The sequence below is a fragment of the Lynx canadensis genome, chromosome X (assembly GCF_007474595.2).
Source record: "Lynx canadensis isolate LIC74 chromosome X, mLynCan4.pri.v2, whole genome shotgun sequence".
Classification (NCBI taxonomy): domain Eukaryota; kingdom Metazoa; phylum Chordata; class Mammalia; order Carnivora; family Felidae; genus Lynx; species Lynx canadensis.
The window spans coordinates 57248019-57267769 of NC_044321.2; the positions used below are offsets into that span (position 1 = coordinate 57248019).

Sequence of the window (19751 nt, forward strand, 5' to 3'; positions counted from 1 at the left end):
AAGGGGACTAGAAAACAGCAGCTGGGCCACCCAACTGGACTACAGCCCAAACCCCCACCTCCCTGCCAGGGCAGCAGTGACCTTAGAGAAGCAAGGTTCTGAGGGACACCATGAGCCTTGTGTTCAGATAAGAGAGGAGCTATCATGCAGAAAAAGAGTCCATGTGCTTTATGTTGCCACCATGGGCAGAATTAGGATGGGTGGGTAGAAATATAGAGGGAGGTATATTCCACCTCAAGATAAGGAAGAGCTTTCCTGACACGCCTGACAGCCCCAACTGTTCTTGGATGGAATGAGCTGCCTTGGGAGGAAGGCTGCCCTCCCTTCTCTGCAGGAGCATGTGGAGGCTGAAGAAGCAACTGGAAGGGCTGCTTAGGAAGAACTCTGAGCCCACAGTGGGGTGTTGGACCAGAGAACTTTTGAGGCCCCTCCTGAGTCCAAGTTTCTGGGAGTCTTAAAGTCTGTTCATATGTGCATAGAGCCCCACCTGTTGGTTCTTTGCTCTCACGTTCCTCCTTTACTCATTGAATTCATCACTTAAATGAAGCCCATCCAAATCCTGTGCATCCTTCTTACTCGCTGACAATGCCCCTCGACTTCTCCCGCCTTCTATGTCACTACCTCTGCTTTCCCTCTGCTTCAACTAAGTCCCTCTTGACCTGACACCACCCACAGTGGGACCAAGGTGCAGGGAACCAGGCCCTTGGAGGCTCAAATAAGAGTTCTTGACATCCAAGGGAGCACTCCACATTGGACTTTCCAATGCAGATGTCTTCGTGATTCATGCAGGTCCTTTCCCTGGTCGGGCTGCAGAAAACCTGAAGAGGTGCAGGGTTTCAGAGAGGGGACCCTGCAGCCTAAAATGGCAAAAGGTGTCTGCTTTCCGGACCTCTCCTCTAGGTTGAGCACCTAAGGTGGGGGCCATCAAGACACAGGCTTGGTCTCAGAACTGGCACAACTCCATTTCATTGACTCTCTTTTCTCCTTGGCGCTCACAGTCCTGGGAAGTAGGATTTTTTCCATTTCTGAATCCAGAGGCTCAGAAGCCGGAAAATATCCTAGAGAAACAATGCAAGTCAGGCCTGGCAGCTAGAGCAGGAGCCCCAGCTCTCATGGTCCCTTCCCAGCCCAGTGCTTGGCCATGGCCCCCTAGAGTGTGTATCCACTGTGCTATTTTTCAGAAGAATATGAGGAACAGTACTCGGAGGCCAGACTCCTGGGGCAGACCTTCCGCTCTGCTGATGAGGCCCCTGAGCCCACCCTTAGCCCAAGGCCCCAGGCTGGCAGGCGTCTGGAGTTTGTATTGATGGTGAGTTGCCTCTTCCCCCACCTGTGAGAGCCAGCATACAGAGCTCTCTCTGCACTCATTGACAGGGGTCCTCAAGCAGTTTACGTTACCCATCAGGAGCTGCCACTCACCTCTGCCCACCAGCAGAGCTATCCGGAGGCCCTGCTGAGATGGGCTGTACACAGCAGGTGTCTGGCCTGGTAGCCTGTCCACACTTTCCTGCCTCCTAGATGAAGCCTCCGATCACCCTACCTAGACAGCCATCCCATGGCATGGCTCATCTCGTCGGGAGCACACCCTTCCCATCACCTTCTTTCCCAACAGCCTACAAAACGGCAGCTGAGCGAGGATGAGACTACCACCCAGGGTGTGAGGGCCCCTGAGGCCTCCCTGAGCCTGTCTACCACAACCGACAAGCAAGCTGCCTGGAATAGCCCCTTCCCTCTGCCCATCCTAGAGGAGAAACGGTGGCCTCAACCTTGCTCCACGCACTCTGACATTGTGCCCATCAATATCTCTGGTAGAGTTGCTTAGTATCGCTTCCATTTGCTTCCCTCCATGCCAACTACAGACCATCCTCTCCAAATGCACTGGGTGCCAGGGGAGGGAGCGAGACTTTCTTTGCTACTGGCTCACCCTGCACTGTCAAGGTCATGGCTCTCGCCGAGGAACGGAGGCATGCAAAAGAGGGGGCTCTGGCTGCTCTTTCTTCACTCTCTACTGGCACTGCCATACTAACTGAGCCCATCTGGTAGCAAACAAATCTGTCTTAACAGAAAACCCCAAAACATTGTGAACTTGTGTGCTCTTTGGTTACATCTATGGAAATTTCAAGTTTGTGAGTTCAGTTTGGTTTGGGGAAAGAAAACTTCTTGTGCCAGAAGCCAGATTTGTAGTGCACAGATAGGAGCCAGAGTGGAAGTGCAAGGTCAGTAGTGCTGGTGGTAAAAGGGAGGATCATACCTGGAACACAGAGCAAGGGCCTTGTGATACTTTCAGTAGACATCCGGTCTTCTAGTGAGGTGGGCCTCTTCAACCCACATGGCAAGTGTTTGAAAATGGAAGTAATAGAAAGAGACCAAGGCAAATGAGGCTCAGCTGGCTGTGACTTTGGGGACATGTGGCACCCTATACCATGCCAATCATTAATTCATGCTCCACACTCCACCAGCTGTAAGTGGAAGAGGAGGAGGGTCAGTCATTTCAGAAGAAGGTAGGGCCAGTGACTGGATGAAATGAAGACCTCCTGACTTAAAGGGACCAGAGGCACCCTGTGAGCCAGCACTAGCCAGTGGTATGCTGGGAAAATCTGATAAAGACAATGAGGACAGGTCTGGCCACATGTGGCAACGTTCCCTAGATATGGGGCCATTCAGAGCCCCTGGCATCCTCTCAGGAAATTAGAGGCAGGAAATAGAGGTTAGAGCCTAGGGAAACGTACCAAGAGGAGTGCGGGCTGAGAAGAGAAACTCACAGAGTAAAGGTGGGCACTTTGTTTTTAAACTTCCACCTTACTCTCAATGAGGCCAGCCCTGATTTTGCCTGCAGAGCAACTTGGTCGGGGCAGTGGGGAGTGGGGACACATGTAGCCATGGAGCTGAGAGGGGAGGGTTTGGTTAGCCAGCTGCTGAAGGAGAGGCAGTGGGGGGAGCAGCGGGTGTCACCCCACCCCTGCCCTAGCAATTCCCCTGGAGCAAAGACTGTCCCAGTGTTTTAAGAGAAATAGATATCAATCACTACCCAGAGATGAATGTTGATAAAATGTGATCAGATGACTGGAGGACAGGCTATCAGGCTGCTTCCTGGATGCTGGGGGGCAGCAGGGTAGCCTCTTGGAGGCACTGTCCTTACTGGCCCATACAAAGACTTTCTTTGAGAAAAGATTACAATCAAGCAACATCTAGTCTCAACCTGTCTCTCTACACCAGTGATTCTTACCCCAGGCTGTACCTCTGAATAATCAATCACCTGGGGGGTTCAAGAAAATGCTTCTACTTGGGCCCTACAGCCAGAGATTTAAGTGTTCTTGATGGGGTTCAGGTATTAGAGTTTCAAAAGCTGCTCAGTTGATTTTCACACATAGTCACGGCTGAAAACCATGGCCCTCAGCCACCTAAGACTCACCAGTGACCCTGAGTATGACCCTACGAAAGCCAACATGTACGCCTTGGGGATGTGGGTATGCAGAGCCAGATTGGGAGGGAGGAGGATGAAGGGCCACCTGCCTGGACTCTATCCATGCTCATTGCTCCTGCCATCATCCCTTCTCTCCACCTCAGACCACTGTACTGTAAACAGAAACCAGGATGCACCCAAGTGTCTTTATTTTGCCTACAGGGCAGCAGTTTGATAAACATGCAAGTTTGCGACACTCGTTGTTTAACACAGAGACAGCCGTGAACCCCAAATCCACCCTGAGGCGGAGGCGGACCATTATTGGATTCTCTAACTTTTCCCAGCGAGACCAAGGTGACCCCACCACAGCTGATGCCCCAGAACCTTCCCCTTGTTCATTGCCACCAGTCCTGCCACCCAGGGATAATTCAGAGTGTGGGGTGGTGGGGGTGGGGAGGGAGGACGGTTGGATGACTTAAAAGAAGCCAATGTGGTAATTAAGGACAACCAAGGGCCTTTTGTCAAGGTCATCAACTGAATATGGAGCGCAGGTCTCCCAGGCTAATAAGTTCACTATGTTATTGTTTCCCATTCTAAATGGAATATAGCCAAATGTGTCAAATTTAGGCAAATAGATAAAAGAGGGAATCATCACTAAAAGCACCATTCTAACAGAGCCACTACTGCTGCTAAACGGAAGCCATCCAAAAAGCACAGACCAGAGAGATGGATGTGAGTCCTGGCCTCTCCACTTATTAACCATGAGGCCTTGGCCAACTTACATAACCTCTCTGAGCTTCAGCACCTTTATCTGGAAGTTGGGGCTAATAATACCAACCTGTGAGAATTGTCATGCATATTAGAGTTATTACATATATTCACCTACCATGTGCCTGGTACATAGTAGGTGTTGAACAAATGGTGGCTGCTGTTATAAATTATTATACTACTAGTAGTAGTAATAATTGTTCTATATGAGAAAAATCTTTGGGGATTTTGGACATGTGAATAGTTTCCTCACATGCGTAGGTCATCTGAAGTCTCTCATGTTGCAAAGCTAAAAAGTGACAGGTGCCAAAAATGTAACCAGACTCTGAACTTTCCAGCTGTGGCATACTCCAGATTCATTGCTGGGGCTGAAAGTCACACAATGCTGTCCTTTATCAGTTCAAAAGCCCGTGCTCTAATCTCAGGAGAGGTGAACACTGAGGTCTGTGATGGTTCATGAGCCTGGAGTGAAAGCTCAGGAAAAAACCCAAGGTAGTCCCACCTGCTGCTTCAGCTCTAAAAGGAATAATCAAAGCTGGCAAGTCTTTGGCAGCCTCCTGGACAATTCAAGGGCAGGCACCCTGTGACTCACCGTGTGGTGATGGGCAAGGACCCAACTTCCCCAGCATCCTCGTTTATGGAAAGGAAGAACCAAGGCATCCTGACCAAGCTGTTGGCAAATGCTTCTTGGCAAAAAACTTGGTGCTCCTGTCTCAAGACAGCTGCTGGGGGATCCCTGGCTGCATCGCTAACTTTCTGTGTTTACCTTCTCCAGGTCACAGCAATAGCCCAGCAGGCAGTGTGGCCTGCTCCACCACCTCAGACATCAGGCTCAGTCATTCGGTCCCAGAAGGTGTCCATGGAAGAGTTGCAGTTGGTCAGGAAGTTCATTTCCCAAATCTCCCCTCACCGGTACTGAGGAGTCCTTTGAGTGATCCAGAAGAAACTCTCCAGGTGCGTGGTGGCGCACACCCTCCTAGCATGGAGAGCATAGGAATGGTGTATAGCATCCCCAGTTCTTGCAATGGACCAACCGAATCGACATTCTCTGCTTCCTGGAAGGGAGATACTTTTACCTACATGACTCCAAGTGCCACCAGTCAGAGTACTCAAGTCAGTGAAAATGGAAAAAATCCTTCCTCTGGGAATGTTTGGGTGTCTCTGCACACACTGCCACCTCTAGTTCCTAAGGAGGCTGCTACCCTCTTTGTTACTTGTGATAACCCAGCAGGATGCAGTGGGTCAGTTGGCTACTCTGAGCACCCTGCTCAACGAAGGCAGGCAGTGGAACGACCCTCCAAGATTGGCCTTCTCACTAGTGTTACCTCAAGGATGGAGACAGGCCCAGGTGGGGCCAGCAGGTTCCGGGAGCGGTCACTGTCTGTGCCCACAGACTCAGGCACCGCAGAGGTGGACTATGATGAGGAACAGAAGGCTGGTGAAGCCTGTGCCCTGCCTCATGCCAGTACAAGTTCTGAGGGCAGTCACAGTGCTGACAACATTGCCTCCCTTCGTGCCCAACAGGAGACCCAGCACAGAAGACAGAGATCCAAGAGTATCTCGCTCAGGAAGGCCAAAAAGAAGCCTTCCCCACCAATGCGCAGTGTCTCACTGGTCAAAGATGAGCCAGTCCTCTTGCCAGAAGGTGGGTCAGCCCTACCCAAGGACCAGAGGCCCAGGAGCCTTTGCCTCTCCTTGGAACACCAAGGACATCACTCATCCCAGCAGGATGCTCAGGGTCACCCAGCTGTGCCGACCTTCAAAGATCCAGAAGGCACACAATTCTCCCACCACTGGTATCTTACTGACTGGAAGTCTGGTGACACCTACCAATCCTTGTCCAGCTCCAGCACTGCCACGGGCACCACAGTCATTGAGTGCACCCAAGTTCAGGGCAGCTCAGAGTCTCTTGCCTCCCCTTCCACGTCCAGAGCCACGACACCTTCCCAGCTCTCCATCGAGGTGGAGGCCAGGGAAGTATCCTCCCCAGGAAGGCCTGCTGGGCTGATGTCACCCTCCAGTGGATACTCCAGCCAGTCAGAGACACCAACACCCACCGTCTCCATGTCCTTGACCCTGGGCCACTTGCCCCCTCCAAGTGGCAGTGTCCGGGTGCGTCCAGTGGTACCTGAGAGGAAGTCATCACTACCCCCGACATCACCAATGGAGAAAACGTCCAAGTCACGGCTGTCGTTTGACCTACCACTGACCTCGTCAACCAACCTGGATCTGTCTGGGATGAGTATCTCCATCCGAAGCAAAACCAAGGTGAGCCGGCATCACTCAGATACAAATTTTGGGGCCAAGCTGGCCCAGAAAACGAGCCCCAACCAGCCAGTTATGCCCATGGTTACTCAGTCTGACCTACGTTCCATTCGCCTGAGGTCAGTCAGCAAGTCTGAGCCAGAAGATGACATCGAGAGCCCTGACTATACTGAGGAAGCAGGAGAAGTCTTCACCTTGCCAGAGAGAAAGATAAAACCTCCCATAGCTGAGAAGCCCCCCGTGGCCCGAAGGCCTCCAAGCTTGGTCCACAAGCCACCATCTGTCCCCGAGGAGTACCCGCTAACTTCGCTTACCTTGGCTATGACCCCCAAGAGCTCCATTCAACACACGAGGCCACTCGCTCCAGACGTCTACACAGTGGTGCGGAAACCAAAGTCCTCCAGCCCTGAGGGCAGAAGCCCAGGGGAGTCAACAGCAGCCTCAACTCTTGTTTTCACACCTTTTGCTAGTTCCTCTGGTGCTTTTTTCTCAGGAACACAGCAACCTCCCCAGGGAAGTATGGAGGATGGAGGCCCCAAAGTGAGAGCCCTGCCTGAAAGAATTAGCCTCCAGAGCCAGGAAGAAGCAGAGAAAAAGAAAGGCAAGATACCACCCCCTGTCCCAAAAAAGCCCAGTGTGCTGTACCTGCCTCTCACATCACCCACAATTCAAATGGAGGTGTATGGAACCGAACCAAGGCTGTCTCTCAGCCCCATCATCACCCTTCAGGAAGAAGCCAGCTGTCCTCCCACCAGTGACCAACTGCAGTCACCTGGTACAAGGATGACTTCAACACCGGAGACTGAAGGTGAAAGGGAGGCAAGTCCTCTAGGTTAGTAAACTCTCTGCTGCCTTTTCTTTTGAATCCCAGGAAAGATGAGGGTAAGGATGGAGTGCCAGAGACAGAAGCAAATGCCCCCAAATAATGATCCTGAGTCCAGGATAACCAGGTCAGTAGGAGGCATCTCTTGAGGGTTTGGGTTATTCTAAACAGGCCTCACTGCCCTTGGGATTAGGAATGACCCAGGGGTGGATCTCCAAGATCCAGCTTGGGCCAATCTCACCTGGAACCCCTGATACTGACATACTACAATCAAACTAGTTCTTAGCACCCTAGGACCTTAGTAGCACATCTACCTAGTCAGGCACACATCCCCTGCCCTAGGAACTATCTCTCTACCTCCCGGTATAGCACTCTTCGCTAGCCACATGGATTTTAGTTTCATGCATGGGACTCAGTACCCTCCCAGGCTGAGTTCAAATGCTATGGAAGACTTGCAAGCTTCTGAAACAATGGAATATGTTTCTAGCAGCAGCCTTTCTTAGTGCTTTCTGGAAGAAAGGGAACTCACTTTCTTGGATGCTTTGAGGCTAGCCAAAACAAAGCTAGCCTGAAACAATAAGACTAAACTAGATAATGTTCCTCATAATTTTTCGGGTCTTTTTTGCATGTCTCTTTTTTTGTTTTAATTGTGGCAAAAATACACATAACATAAAATTTATCATCCTAATCATTTTTAATGTACAGTTCAGCAGTGCTCAATACATTCACAAGGCAGTACAACTATGACCTCCCACCATCCACCTCCAGAGCTCTCTTCATCTTGCAAAACTGAAGTCTGTATCCATTGAACAAGAACTCACCGTTGTCCCCTCACCCCCATATGCTGGCAACCACTCTTCCATTTTCTGTCTCTATGAATTTGACTCTTCCAGGGACCTCATGTAAGTGGAATCATACAGCATTGGTCTTTTGGTGACTATCTTATTTCACTTAACCTATTGTCCTCCAGATCCATCCATGTTTTTCATCCTTTTTTTTTGTACCTTTAACACCAAACATCAAAATCTTATGACCTTCCTTAGGCCAAATTTGGACTTCCAACATAAGTTAAATCATAGTGGCTAAAACAAGCAAACAAATCACAGCCACAGGTAATTTTTAGAAGATGCATCATCAAACTCCATAGGCTCCCTCTGAGATTCAGATAGGTCCCACTCCCACCTACTGGTTGAGTCATTGCTTTAGATGAGTCTCTGCTTTTTGATTTTTAAAAATACTGCATTCAAAACAAGAGAATGCTCAGGCAACCTGTTGTGTAATGGAAAAGGTGTGAGAACACAGGGACCCATGCTGATCTTCACCACTCACTCCACCTTGGCCAAAACACTAACCTTCTGAACATTGTGTTCCTCTGCAAAACAGAGACATTAAGAGTCTCTGCCCTGGGGCGCCTGGGTGGCGCAGTCGGTTAAGCGTCCGACTTCAGCCAGGTCACGATCTCGCGGTCCGGGAGTTCGAGCCCCGCGTCAGGCTCTGGGCTGATGGCTCAGAGCCTGGAGCCTGTTTCCGATTCTGTGTCTCCCTCTCTCTCTGCCCCTCCCCCGTTCATGCTCTGTCTCTCTCTGTCCCAAAAATAAATAAACATTGAAAAAAAAAATTAAAAAAAAAAAAAAAAAAAGAGTCTCTGCCCTGCAGCCCTCCCAGAGTTGCTTTGAACATCAAATGAAGTACCACAGGAGAATGTGCTTTGTCCTAACTATTGTGGTCGAAGTATTTAATTCCTTCTGGTTCTTATGCCTAGGGAGTTCTACAGAAGCAAGCACTGAAGAAAAAAGTGTAATCAGTGATAAAACAGCCGAATGGATTGCTGAAGAGGACGATGACGTGTTTGTGGCTTCACGCACAACTGAAGATTTGTTTACTGTGATACACAGGTGTAGACCAATTTTCTTAATTCCTATTGTAATTGTCTACCCTTCTTATACCAAAAGAAAATCTGCTACCTCTAAGCAGCCATTAGAATTGCAACTGGAGCCTAAGTTCAGATACCCACATATGTGAACGCAGCCCTCAGCCTTGCATATGCAATTCACTGACATCTTTGGGTGAAGTGGAGGAGGGGCAGGGAAGGGAAGACCAGGTGCCGAGTGAGAGGCCCCTCGTCTCCTAGCAACCGCAGGCCTATTGTGGCTCCATCTGCTCTCTCACAGCTCTGTCTACAGACGGAGACATTTAACCCTTCACAGAATTCCTTGTACCAAAAACATCTTATCAAGAAGTGAAATGGGGCAACAAGCCAAGCATCAAAGCAGGAACTTAGGCAAAGTGGGACCGGACCGGGCACCAGTTGTTGGACAGGGTTTCAAAGCAAGGACTTGGTGATGAGAAAAAATAGAAAGAGCCCAGTCATTAGAGCTGGAGCACCAGTTCAGAACAGGATCAGCTCTCAGACTGTCTTGATTCAGAGTCACTGAGCTACTGGCCTAGACTCCTTAAATGCTTCCTTGGTCCCAGAACCTAGGCAGAACTGAGCCTGCAGGCACAGGCCAAGCGACTCCAGCTGGAGGCATTGAAAGGGGTATAGAGAGAGGAAGCCAGACAAGGGACTCTGAGGACTTAGCAGAGAGAGAGAGAAAGCTGGTAAGTACAACTGCTTGCAAGGCTGCTGCATGGTAGCCCCCACATCGTGCCACTGGCATTCATGAAATTATACGAAGCATTTAAGAAATATCTGCCACGTGAATTCACTTAAAACAAACTTTTTCTTATATAGGTCCAAAAGAAAGCTGCTTGGCTGGAAAGAGCCTGGTGAGGCCTTTGCTGGCGGCAGCAGACCAAGCTCCCATTCACCAATAAAGAACACAGCTGATTCTCCAATCAGTGAGTCAGCTGCTTCTGCGGGGTCAAGTGGCAGTGCCAACCTAGATGCTGGCAGAAACGATGATTTCAAGGCCTTGCTACAGAAGAAGGGAAGCAAGACAACTCCAAGGTCCCGCCCCTCAGCAGCCGAACTGCTGAAGACCACTAACCCACTGGCTCGGAGAATTATTGCACAATTTTCAAAAGACTGTGAAACTACCAATGACCCCAGTACCTAAGTCCCGAGTTCAGTTAACAGGGTTTAGTTACTAAACTTGAGTAGACAAAGGGGAAGAGAAAGGGTTTTAAAAAGTAATCATGGACATAACAGAAGAGGCTACATTTCTTTTACATTAACTCACACTCTGGACAGCAGGAGACAGGTCACTTTATCTAGAACTAAATCATCAGGCACTTTAATCATCTTCAGACCTTTTACATTTTCATTCTTATAATCTTGCCATTACCCAACTACCGATTTTCTCCTTATCTTCCCCCACTGTTGTGCCCTGAGAAGAAATTCTCAGATGCAAGGGCACATGTACCATCTTTTCAATCAATGGCCAGACTGCTCCATCCCTGACTCCTGTCACTGAGGGGCACAGTGTGAGAGTGGATTGGGGACTGCCAAAACTGGGGATCATAGGGTGCCATTGCTGATTATTCACTTTCCTGGCAAGGCCTTGATGGCCCTGTGTGGAGAAACAAAAAGACTCTGGTGCCTCTCCATCCACACTTAAATTCCCCCCACCAGAGAGGTTTGTGGCTGTGCACTTATTTCAGCATGGGGTTGATTGGATGGCTTTTGTCATTCAAAATATGAATGTGAGTCTGTCTTGAAATTCATACCTTTTTCAGTTTGTCTATGCGGAGATCAGGGTGATGACATTCAATAATCATGTAGACGACCCCCCCCGCCCCCACCAACTAGGAAAAGTCAGGACTGGGTTGCTTTGGATGAATCAAGTTCAGCCAACAAATGAGGCAGCCATTTGTTCACTCAGATCTATCCAAGGTAACTTGTACATTGCGCCTTGAAATTCTTCAAGTGTCTGTCAACAATGATAGCTAGAATCAGTGCCCAGCTCATGCTGCATTCTAAGAACTCTCGTTTCATTTGCATATAACCTTCATTACAGGAAGTAATTAGCTGAAGGAACAGCATCATCAAAGGCTCAAGGAGGAGAGAAAGTAAGTGTAACTTGTCCACCTCCATTCAGTTTAGATTGTGGTTTGTGGTTCCTTTTGTTTTTGTTTAAAGGAAGTCTTACTCTGTTCCCAAACCAAGAATGTATGGACTAAAAAGAATATATCCAAAACCTAAAAGGCAGCCTTGCAAGTGGCTGTGGCCCATAACACACACACAAAAAGGGCTACTTTTTGCCATTTATGTTCCACTGTGTGACTGACTTTACATTAACTATGTTGGGGGAGAGTGTAGGAACTCGGGGGAAATGAGATGCTGACGGAGCCCCCAGAGCAATCATTGTGACTGCCCCCCACACAAGCTTATAGGCACTAACTATTCTTGTCAGTTCAATTTTCTAAGCAGAGCAAGAGAAGTAATTCATTTGATTTTCATGTGTCTGGTTTTGGGGAGGTTGGGGGAGAAAAACAGTCAACGCATTGAACAAAAACTGGCTGACCAATAATGGAGGGTTAATGGTCCACATTCCCGAGAAGGGAAAAGAAAAGTCAAATGAAATTGTAGCCTGATTCCTGGACCCCTTCCTCCTTCACTGACACCCCCCCCCCAACCCAACAGATTCATTGGCCAACATCCTGGATGATGCAGAAACTGCCCCAGAGACAAGCAGATCTTGATTTTGATAGGTCACATCGCTCACCAATGAGAAGCAAGCTCTTAGCTCCACTACCCACACTCCTGCAGACAGAGCAGCTGAAAAACTACACTGAGAGCTGAGAAGACTTGGGCCTCTCATTCAGAGGTCTTAAGCCTAGGCCCTTGGTTGGTACAGGTCTGAATTCTAGACTTCTAAGGGCAGGCCAGGCTCATCAACTTCTTTGCAATCAGCACTGCCCCCTGACTTAGAGGCCACTTAAAATAATAAACAGTGAGAACCCAGTTGCTTTTGAAAGCATTCAAACTATTTGGTTTGAAGGTCCAGATCAAATTTCAGGGGTTTTGCCTGAAATAAAATAGATTAATTCCTGGCCTGAATTTATATCTGAATGCCACACTTGTCTGCCCCAGACTCAGAATTCCAAAAGACAGAAACATTTTTCCTCTGCAGGGAAATGAAGGGGTGTTCATGCTTTGGCCTAACAAAAGTGAAAGGCTGCCAGGGCCTTCTCATTGGGAACCACTTTGAACAGCTGAGCTCTGAAGCCAAATAAGAGACTCATATAGTACAGGATGTGTTACTTCTACTGGTTTTTCTGGAAGCTTCTTGTTTGCTACTTCTAGTGGGTTTCACCTTTCTGTCCCTGGGTGGTTTTCCCAAAAGATTCTAAAGCTGAATGCCCAGACACTTTTATGTTTTGCCGTTACCTTGAGTCTTGCTTTCCTCTACAATAGTCTGTATACCTGGAATTTTTGTAACATCCTCTGCATCATTACTATGGCCTTCAAATACCCAGTGGTGTTTCCATTAGCACAAGAGGATTTGGGGCAGAGATTTTATGGTCAGAGGTAACATTGAGGGCAAGAAATATTCCTTTAATATTTTGCAACAGGTGGACCTAATCCCAGGCAAACAACCAAACTGTAGAATTTGTTAGTCACTGATGACTATAACACCAAACATCTTTCCTACTCCTAACCCTCCCACCGAGGCACATAGCACAATGTTTGCTGCCCTCTGTACCGACTCTGTTAAGACCAGAGAAGAGAGGCTGACAGCCCCTCCACGTAGGCTTTCAGAGACCTAGTACCGCCACGGTTACTAGTGCAAATAATAATGATCACAATTTTTGAGCATGGAATACAGAAGGGGTTCAAGTAAAATGAAGTTTGCCACAGGAGGTCAGCTTCCAATTCAAGTTGTTTCTATCCTTTTGTTTGCTCTGATTCCAACCGATAGCCACAGGTAGCTCTGCTGGACTAACCTCAGTGTAGTCATGAGTAGAAGGAGTCATCCCCAGGAGAGGTCAATGGGTAGCAAAGAGTGATTTACTCTTGGTGGGTATTCATTACGTATTTGTGGTTCAAATGTCAAGAGTAGAGAGCAAGCCATTCTTGGTAGAGCAGGAAGCCTCGCTGGTATCTCCTCTCCTTTGCCTCATCTCTCACCTAAGCTTCCCACCTGGCCCCAACTTGTCCCTCAGCCCTGACTCCTGTGAACTGCATCCCTAACCTACAGCTTACCCTTTAAGGAGGCAAGACCACAAACAGCGAAATAGTTCGTGTTAGCCTAATGACTTCAAATAGACCAATTGGTCTGAAGGCATCACCTTGAATGTGCAAAGACTAGAGAAGATTCTATAAAGGCTTACAACAAGCATTTCACTGGACATCCATTTTAAATCTCTAGACAACACGGATCAGATTGTGATCCTGCAGTACCTATCTGTCTGAGCAGATGTGTCCATGCACCTGCCCTCTTCCTGATAAACAAACTATTCCTTAAAAAATTGAGTTTGTGGCCAGTGCTCTTGTTCCTCACCAGTGCAGCCTTCCATCATCACCAAGTCTGTAACACAATAGTAGGCTTTCACTTTAATCTGATTTTCCAGGGCCAGGACGAGAGTGAGGTGAACGAAGCGCCCACTCTCAGGGCCGCACAAGTGCCTTACCCTCGTCTCAGCCCTGCACTTTGCACTCTATGAATATCAGTTTATCTTCTTCCTGTGAATAAGTGTGGTTCCTCTGATAAATCCCTGTTGTTGCACCAAATGTTTTATTGCCATCTCTTTTTTCCATTGCTATAAGCCTTTGTATGCCTATACATCTAAGAATAGACAATATTATCAGAAAACATGGTTGATTTCTAAGCAACCTGCTCCAAGTGGCAAGTTAGCACCCATTTTCAGTAGGGATGCAGACGGAGGCAGCCCTTCAGCACAATAGTGAATGGGCTGGAGGTCTGCCATTGGGATGGATCTTCATTCTCCTCTTTCTGCTCCATTTTCCCCAGACCTTGCTTCCCAGCCCCAACTCTCCTGAGTGCCTCCTAGTTCTCTTTACTAAGAAAAACCTGCTCTCAGGAAAGGGATAAAGTCCTTTACTTTAACATCATAAGGCTTAATGCTACCTTTTTTGAAGGTCGCTTGCATTATAACAGGGGAAAAGCCTTAAGCCAAAGGAATTTAAGTTCTGCCTGTAGAATTCTAGGCCTCGATTAGCTGCAAAGTGTATTTTTCACCACAGAAAGGCCAAATTCCCTGAAAGCTAACTCCAGAACATAGAAAATACCTTAATCTCCTGGAATTATTGTATTAAATTGCTGGTGGTTGATTAAATAGTCCTGATACCCCATGCTGTTCTATTGGACAAGGGACCAAGGGACCACATCTACCAAGAGACTCTCAGAAATGGCTACTGAAAGCCACTGAGAAGGCCAAGATCATATTGTACATTAACATTTTTACACAAATGGAATTAATACTAGTCATTTTAGTAAAAGAACACAAGGACTTAGAATTTGTGAAAATGTGTCCTGTTTGTGAAAGGTGAAACTGTCTGATCAATGTCTGATCCATATTGGTCTCTTGGTGGTGGTGGTAATTATTAAACTTGCTAGAGGTACAACTTTACTAAACACAAGCCTCTGCTTCCCCTGCCCTTATTTATGTTTTGTGCTATCACTTCAGCTTGGTGTGAGAGAGACCAGATCTATACCAGAGCATCCAGTCCCTCCAAAGTCTTTGCTCGTATTTTAGCTATAAGTCACCAAGGTATTAGGGATTTAAAACAAGAGTGGGAAGAGCCGCCTTAGTCAAAGAGCAGCAAAAATGAAAATTTAAACAATGACATGGAATAAAGTTTTAGAATATTCTGACACAGATTTATATAGGAATATGGCAGTAAACAGTTATAGCCAAATATTTGAGGTGCTTTTCATAAGTTTAGCAAAAATTAATTTGCATAAGTAATGGATTGTGTGAAATAGGAATATACATTTGTTCAGTAAAAGCCCAAAATCAAAGCCAGTGGTTCTCAAAGTGTCATCCCAGAAACAGCAGCAGCAGCAGCCCTGGAGTGTGTGTGTGTGTGTGTGTGTGTTCCAGTGATGTTACTTCTCCAAGCCCCTGAATCACTATAGCCACAACTGTTCAAATGATTTCAAACTTTCCCACCATTTCTGCTGTCATCACAGTGATTGGTCTCTGGCCAAGTGATGTATATTGTCGTGTTGGTCAGGTATACATTTGTTTGGTGTTAAGAAATTACCAGATTGAATCAACTACTCGCTTAACCTGCAAAACTCTTGATTTGACTTAGCCAGCATGTCTGGCCCGTTTTGGATTTAATTTTTTTAATTCACAAATAGGAAAAAAGGAAAAAAGTGTTATGTTTGGTATTGCCAACCCTTAAATACCTATCTTCACCAAGGTGGCTGTTCTCTAGGAGGGCTCTGATTTTAAGATTTTGCCTACATAGTAGAATTTGAAATCAACAAATACACCAACAAAATCTGAACTGGAACAACCAATTAACCCCCCTCAGCTTCTTTTCAATGCCAAGCTTTATAGAAACTTATTCCTTATGTGGTGTTCCGCTTTTTTTTAATGTCCAATTTTACCAAATGTTATGCATGCAAATGCAACATTGTGCTCACTGTATAAGTCACCCCAAACTCATTTTCTCCTCCATATGTGTGGTGGTAAAGAAATATCAATATGTATGTTCTCACCTCTGCTGATCAAATCTGTAAATTACAAATCTTTTCATTAATTTTTAAATGAGATATATTTACTCTGGCTAGTAGTTACAATTTTATTCTTTTTATGATATTTCATTGCTACTCTTTTCTACTGACTCCAAAACTTACTTTGGGGAATATTTCTTATTTCTAGGTTGTTGTATTTATCTTATTTCTATATTTATCTGTAGCCATGGAATGTTAGAAGTGAAAGGGACCAATCTCTCATTTTACACATGAGGCCCAGAAAGGTCAAATAACTTACACAAGGTCACACACACAGTAGCAGGGCCTGGCCTCAGTTCCAGATCTCCTGCCTCTGGGGCCAGTGTTTTTTTCATTTAAAGGGCTGCATTTATAGAAGACCCACAGCTGGCTTCTACATTTATGACACATGGATTTCCCAGGTATTTCAACAAACTAATATATTTGCTTTAAGGGAAACTGCTCAAGATTTAAGTTGAATCCAAGGACAAATCTGATTTTCAATTTAGAAACATTCATTTCCCCTCAAAATTCAGTATATGTTCCCTACTTTGTATATATTTTCCCTAAAAAAAGTTTGAAAAATGAATTTTTATAGATCAAATTCCACCTTTTAGTAGAGAAGCTTCTTTTCTAAGGGAATCATCTGGTGACTTCTTTTGAAAAACAAAGAATCCTCTTCTCAATGTCCCCCAATGTCTACTTTATTTTTAGTCTCAACTTTTGTAATTGGTGTTTATTTAAAGTAGGACAAACCAATATAGGCTTTCCTAGAATCTACTTTATCTTTCCCTTCTTAAACTTTATGAGATATCAGACTGTTACATGCTCATGAGATATTTAGTTGTATTCTAGAAACTTCACCTAGCTTGATGTTATGTCAATCCCTGGGCTCAAACTTTATCTCCATCTTATCAAAAAATAACAAAATTCCCTAATCACTACTGTGCTCTGCATGCATTCTCTTTTCTGGAACATTCTTTGCCTAGTGTGACTCTTCTCTTTAGCTATTCTTGGGCTTCCTTCCATGGTCCGTGCATACCTTATTATTCTGTGGAATTGAAGGCAGTGTCCCTTTAGGGTTATGCTAGTTACATGGAGTGGTAGTTCCAGTTATTTCCATTGTTCCCTTGTTTCCACTGGACCTCCTCTGGTTTCTATGTTCAGGAATGCTCATAGATTGATGGGATCTAGACCAGGGGTTGACAAACTTTTTTTGTAAAGGGCCAGATAGTAACTATTTTAGGTTGGGGGGGGGGGCACATGTGGTCTCTGTAGCATATTCTTATTCGCTGTTGTTTCTTTGTCTTACAATACTTTAAGAATGTAGATACCATTCCTAGCTCTTGGGCCATATAAAGCCCCAGGCTGGATTTGACCTGCTTGTCATAGTTTACTGACCCCTGGTCCAGACAATGTTCTGTAACAGGCATTTCTGTGACGGGCCCCATGTGATAACTGGGTTGTATACTGGGTGATGTGGCTCACTGCCCTCCTATCTACTTCACTGTCAGACCAGTCTGCACAGAAGTGGGTGCAGAGGGGCTGCATATGCCAACCCATTATTCTTTGATAGGGTACTCATTATTGACTCTCTCACTCACTACCTTGGTGTAGAAACCCTCATTCTTTTCTCCAGACCTCCTGTCCTGGTTATCCAATGTGCCTCTTATTCCTTGAGTTTGAGGTAAACTGAGCGGGAAGAATGGATTTCTGAGTTTTCTTATTTCTTTTGTCCCTATATTGGTCTCCCGAACTTTGGCTGGGGACCCTGGCCCTGGGCCATCTGGCCTGCCCTGCCCTATATTGCCATCACAAGTTTAGGGCTGTCTCTGGAAAGTCTGTTGGCCCAGGCCATGAGATGCCAGTTTGGTCTGCAATTTCCTAGGGAAATCACCAGCACTCTTGATTCCCATAGTTGGTTTTGAAACCCAGAATGTCCATGTGTCCATTTTCTATAATGTAATTTGGATCTGTTCTAGACTTACCCCAGCAAGAAAACCAATGAGGTATAGAAGGTATTCTGTGTCCACAGTGTTTTCCTGTCTAAACCCCCTGCCTCCTTGGCCCCCCAGGCCCCAGGATGGACTCCCTGAGATGCCCTGTGCAGCACCACAACCAGCAAGCATTCAGCATACCACCACCTCCTGTTTTCTGAACCTTTAAAAGGATCCCTAGGGGTACCTGGCTGGCTCAGTCAGTAGAGCATACAACTCTTGATCTCAAGGTTTGAGTTCAAGCACCATGTTGGGCTAGACCTCACCTAAAAAAAAAAAAAAAAAGAAAAAAGAAAAAGAATTCCTTAAATATTCCTCAAACCCTACATCTTGCTGCCATCTCTACCTCTCATGCTACCTGGAAGTCTAAAGCTCAGATTCACATTTCACATTTTTCTCATGTAAGCATTGAGAGATATGAGTGAAGAAGGTGTGTGCCTGTGTGTGTGAGCCTGGTTTCTCCAATGGAACTGTGAAGGCCCCATTGACTACTGTATCTGTCTCTCTTTTCTCTCTCTCCCTCTCTCCCTCTCTCCTTCTCTCTCTCTCTCCCTCTCCCCTCCTCTCTCTCTCTCACACACATATGCACACACACATGCGCGCGCGCACACACACACACACACACTCCATCTAGTGTTTCATCAGTTCTCTGGTCCAGATGTAGGTCTGATGGGGCTGGTCAAGAAGGGGATGAGGCATCATCATGAGGAATTTCCCTCTTCTTGTCTTTTGAAACTTTCTTTCTACTGGTTTGTGCTGGCTTCCCTCAGGAAGCCATTTGAAGAAACTGCGACAATTGTAAACAAGCTGACATATAAAGAGCAAGGACTTTAATTTGATATGAACTCAGTCACTCAGACATACCTCCCAGGCTGCAGTTTTTCCTATCTAAGCAAATTGCTTCTTAGGACCTTTAAGCTTCCTTTCTGTCATTTGAGCCCAGGGATCTACCCACGTATTGAAAACTAAATCTTAAAAAGTCAGAGGCATGAGTAACTTTCAGGATTTTCCTATTTGAAAATATCTATGAAACAGTTTCTTTCTGCCTTTGCTTTAAAATTTCCAGACTTAGGAAGGGAACCAGGTTTATGCCTTGGACTCTAAGGCAACAAAAGACCTACACTCACAAAAAGCAAAATGAGGAAGGAGGACTGGCTAGTCCTACTATGCATAGTCAGGAGACAGACTTATTTGTTTCATTAGCACTTACCAATCGGTGCTTACTGAGTGCCAACAATGCACTTAAGAAAAAATAAAGGAGACAGGAATTTACAGACCAATATCCTAAACTAGAAGGCAGAGATAAGGCAATTCCCCCAGTGATAAGAAAGTGTCCCTGGATAAAAATTTCAAGAAGCAGCAGAAATTAGGAGAGACCATAATCCCAGGCTTTTTAGAATTCCAACACAAAATGGAAGGAAGCCCTCTGTGGGGTGATATTACAAAGGGTTTTTCTTTTCTTTATTTTCTTTCTTTCTTCTTTTTTTATTCAAGCATTCCATACTGGCTTGCTACCAGCAATTGAACTGTATTCTTTATATAGCTAGAGCTGTTTGTGTCTTCTCGAAATAAACTGTTTCTGTTAAAATCATTTTCTGTTTCACCCTCTGGTTTTCATTGTAGCAGTGATGCCTTTATTCAGACACTAAGCCCAGTTCATGAGCATGTGTTACCAGCCATGCAAGTGTGGGGCACACACACATGGGGTTTGATTCTCACAAACCCCTGAGAGCCCAAAGCCTATATGCAGGACACAATGTCTTGCAGAAACCTGGCCCACAGAATGGTGAACCTAAGGGACATGGTCAGGTAATTCGTGTTCAAGGACTTTCTCTCAGGGATTTGAGTATGACTGCTTATTGGAA

General features: G+C 46.1%; 1 protein-coding gene across 1 annotated transcript in view; it reads left to right on the forward strand.

Annotated features, from left to right (window-relative positions):
- Positions 1–19477, forward strand: part of NHSL2 (NHS like 2) — a 263935-nt gene extending 244458 nt beyond the window's left edge. Inside the window, exons 7-12 of the mRNA XM_030304810.2 lie at positions 1182–1309; positions 1613–1808; positions 3626–3757; positions 4947–7268; positions 9022–9154; positions 9994–19477. Of these exons, the coding sequence (XP_030160670.2) occupies positions 1182–1309; positions 1613–1808; positions 3626–3757; positions 4947–7268; positions 9022–9154; positions 9994–10318 (3236 nt within the window). The 3' untranslated portion in view covers positions 10319–19477. The remainder of the gene's footprint in view (positions 1–1181; positions 1310–1612; positions 1809–3625; positions 3758–4946; positions 7269–9021; positions 9155–9993) is intronic.
- Positions 19478–19751: the final 274 nt, after the last annotated feature.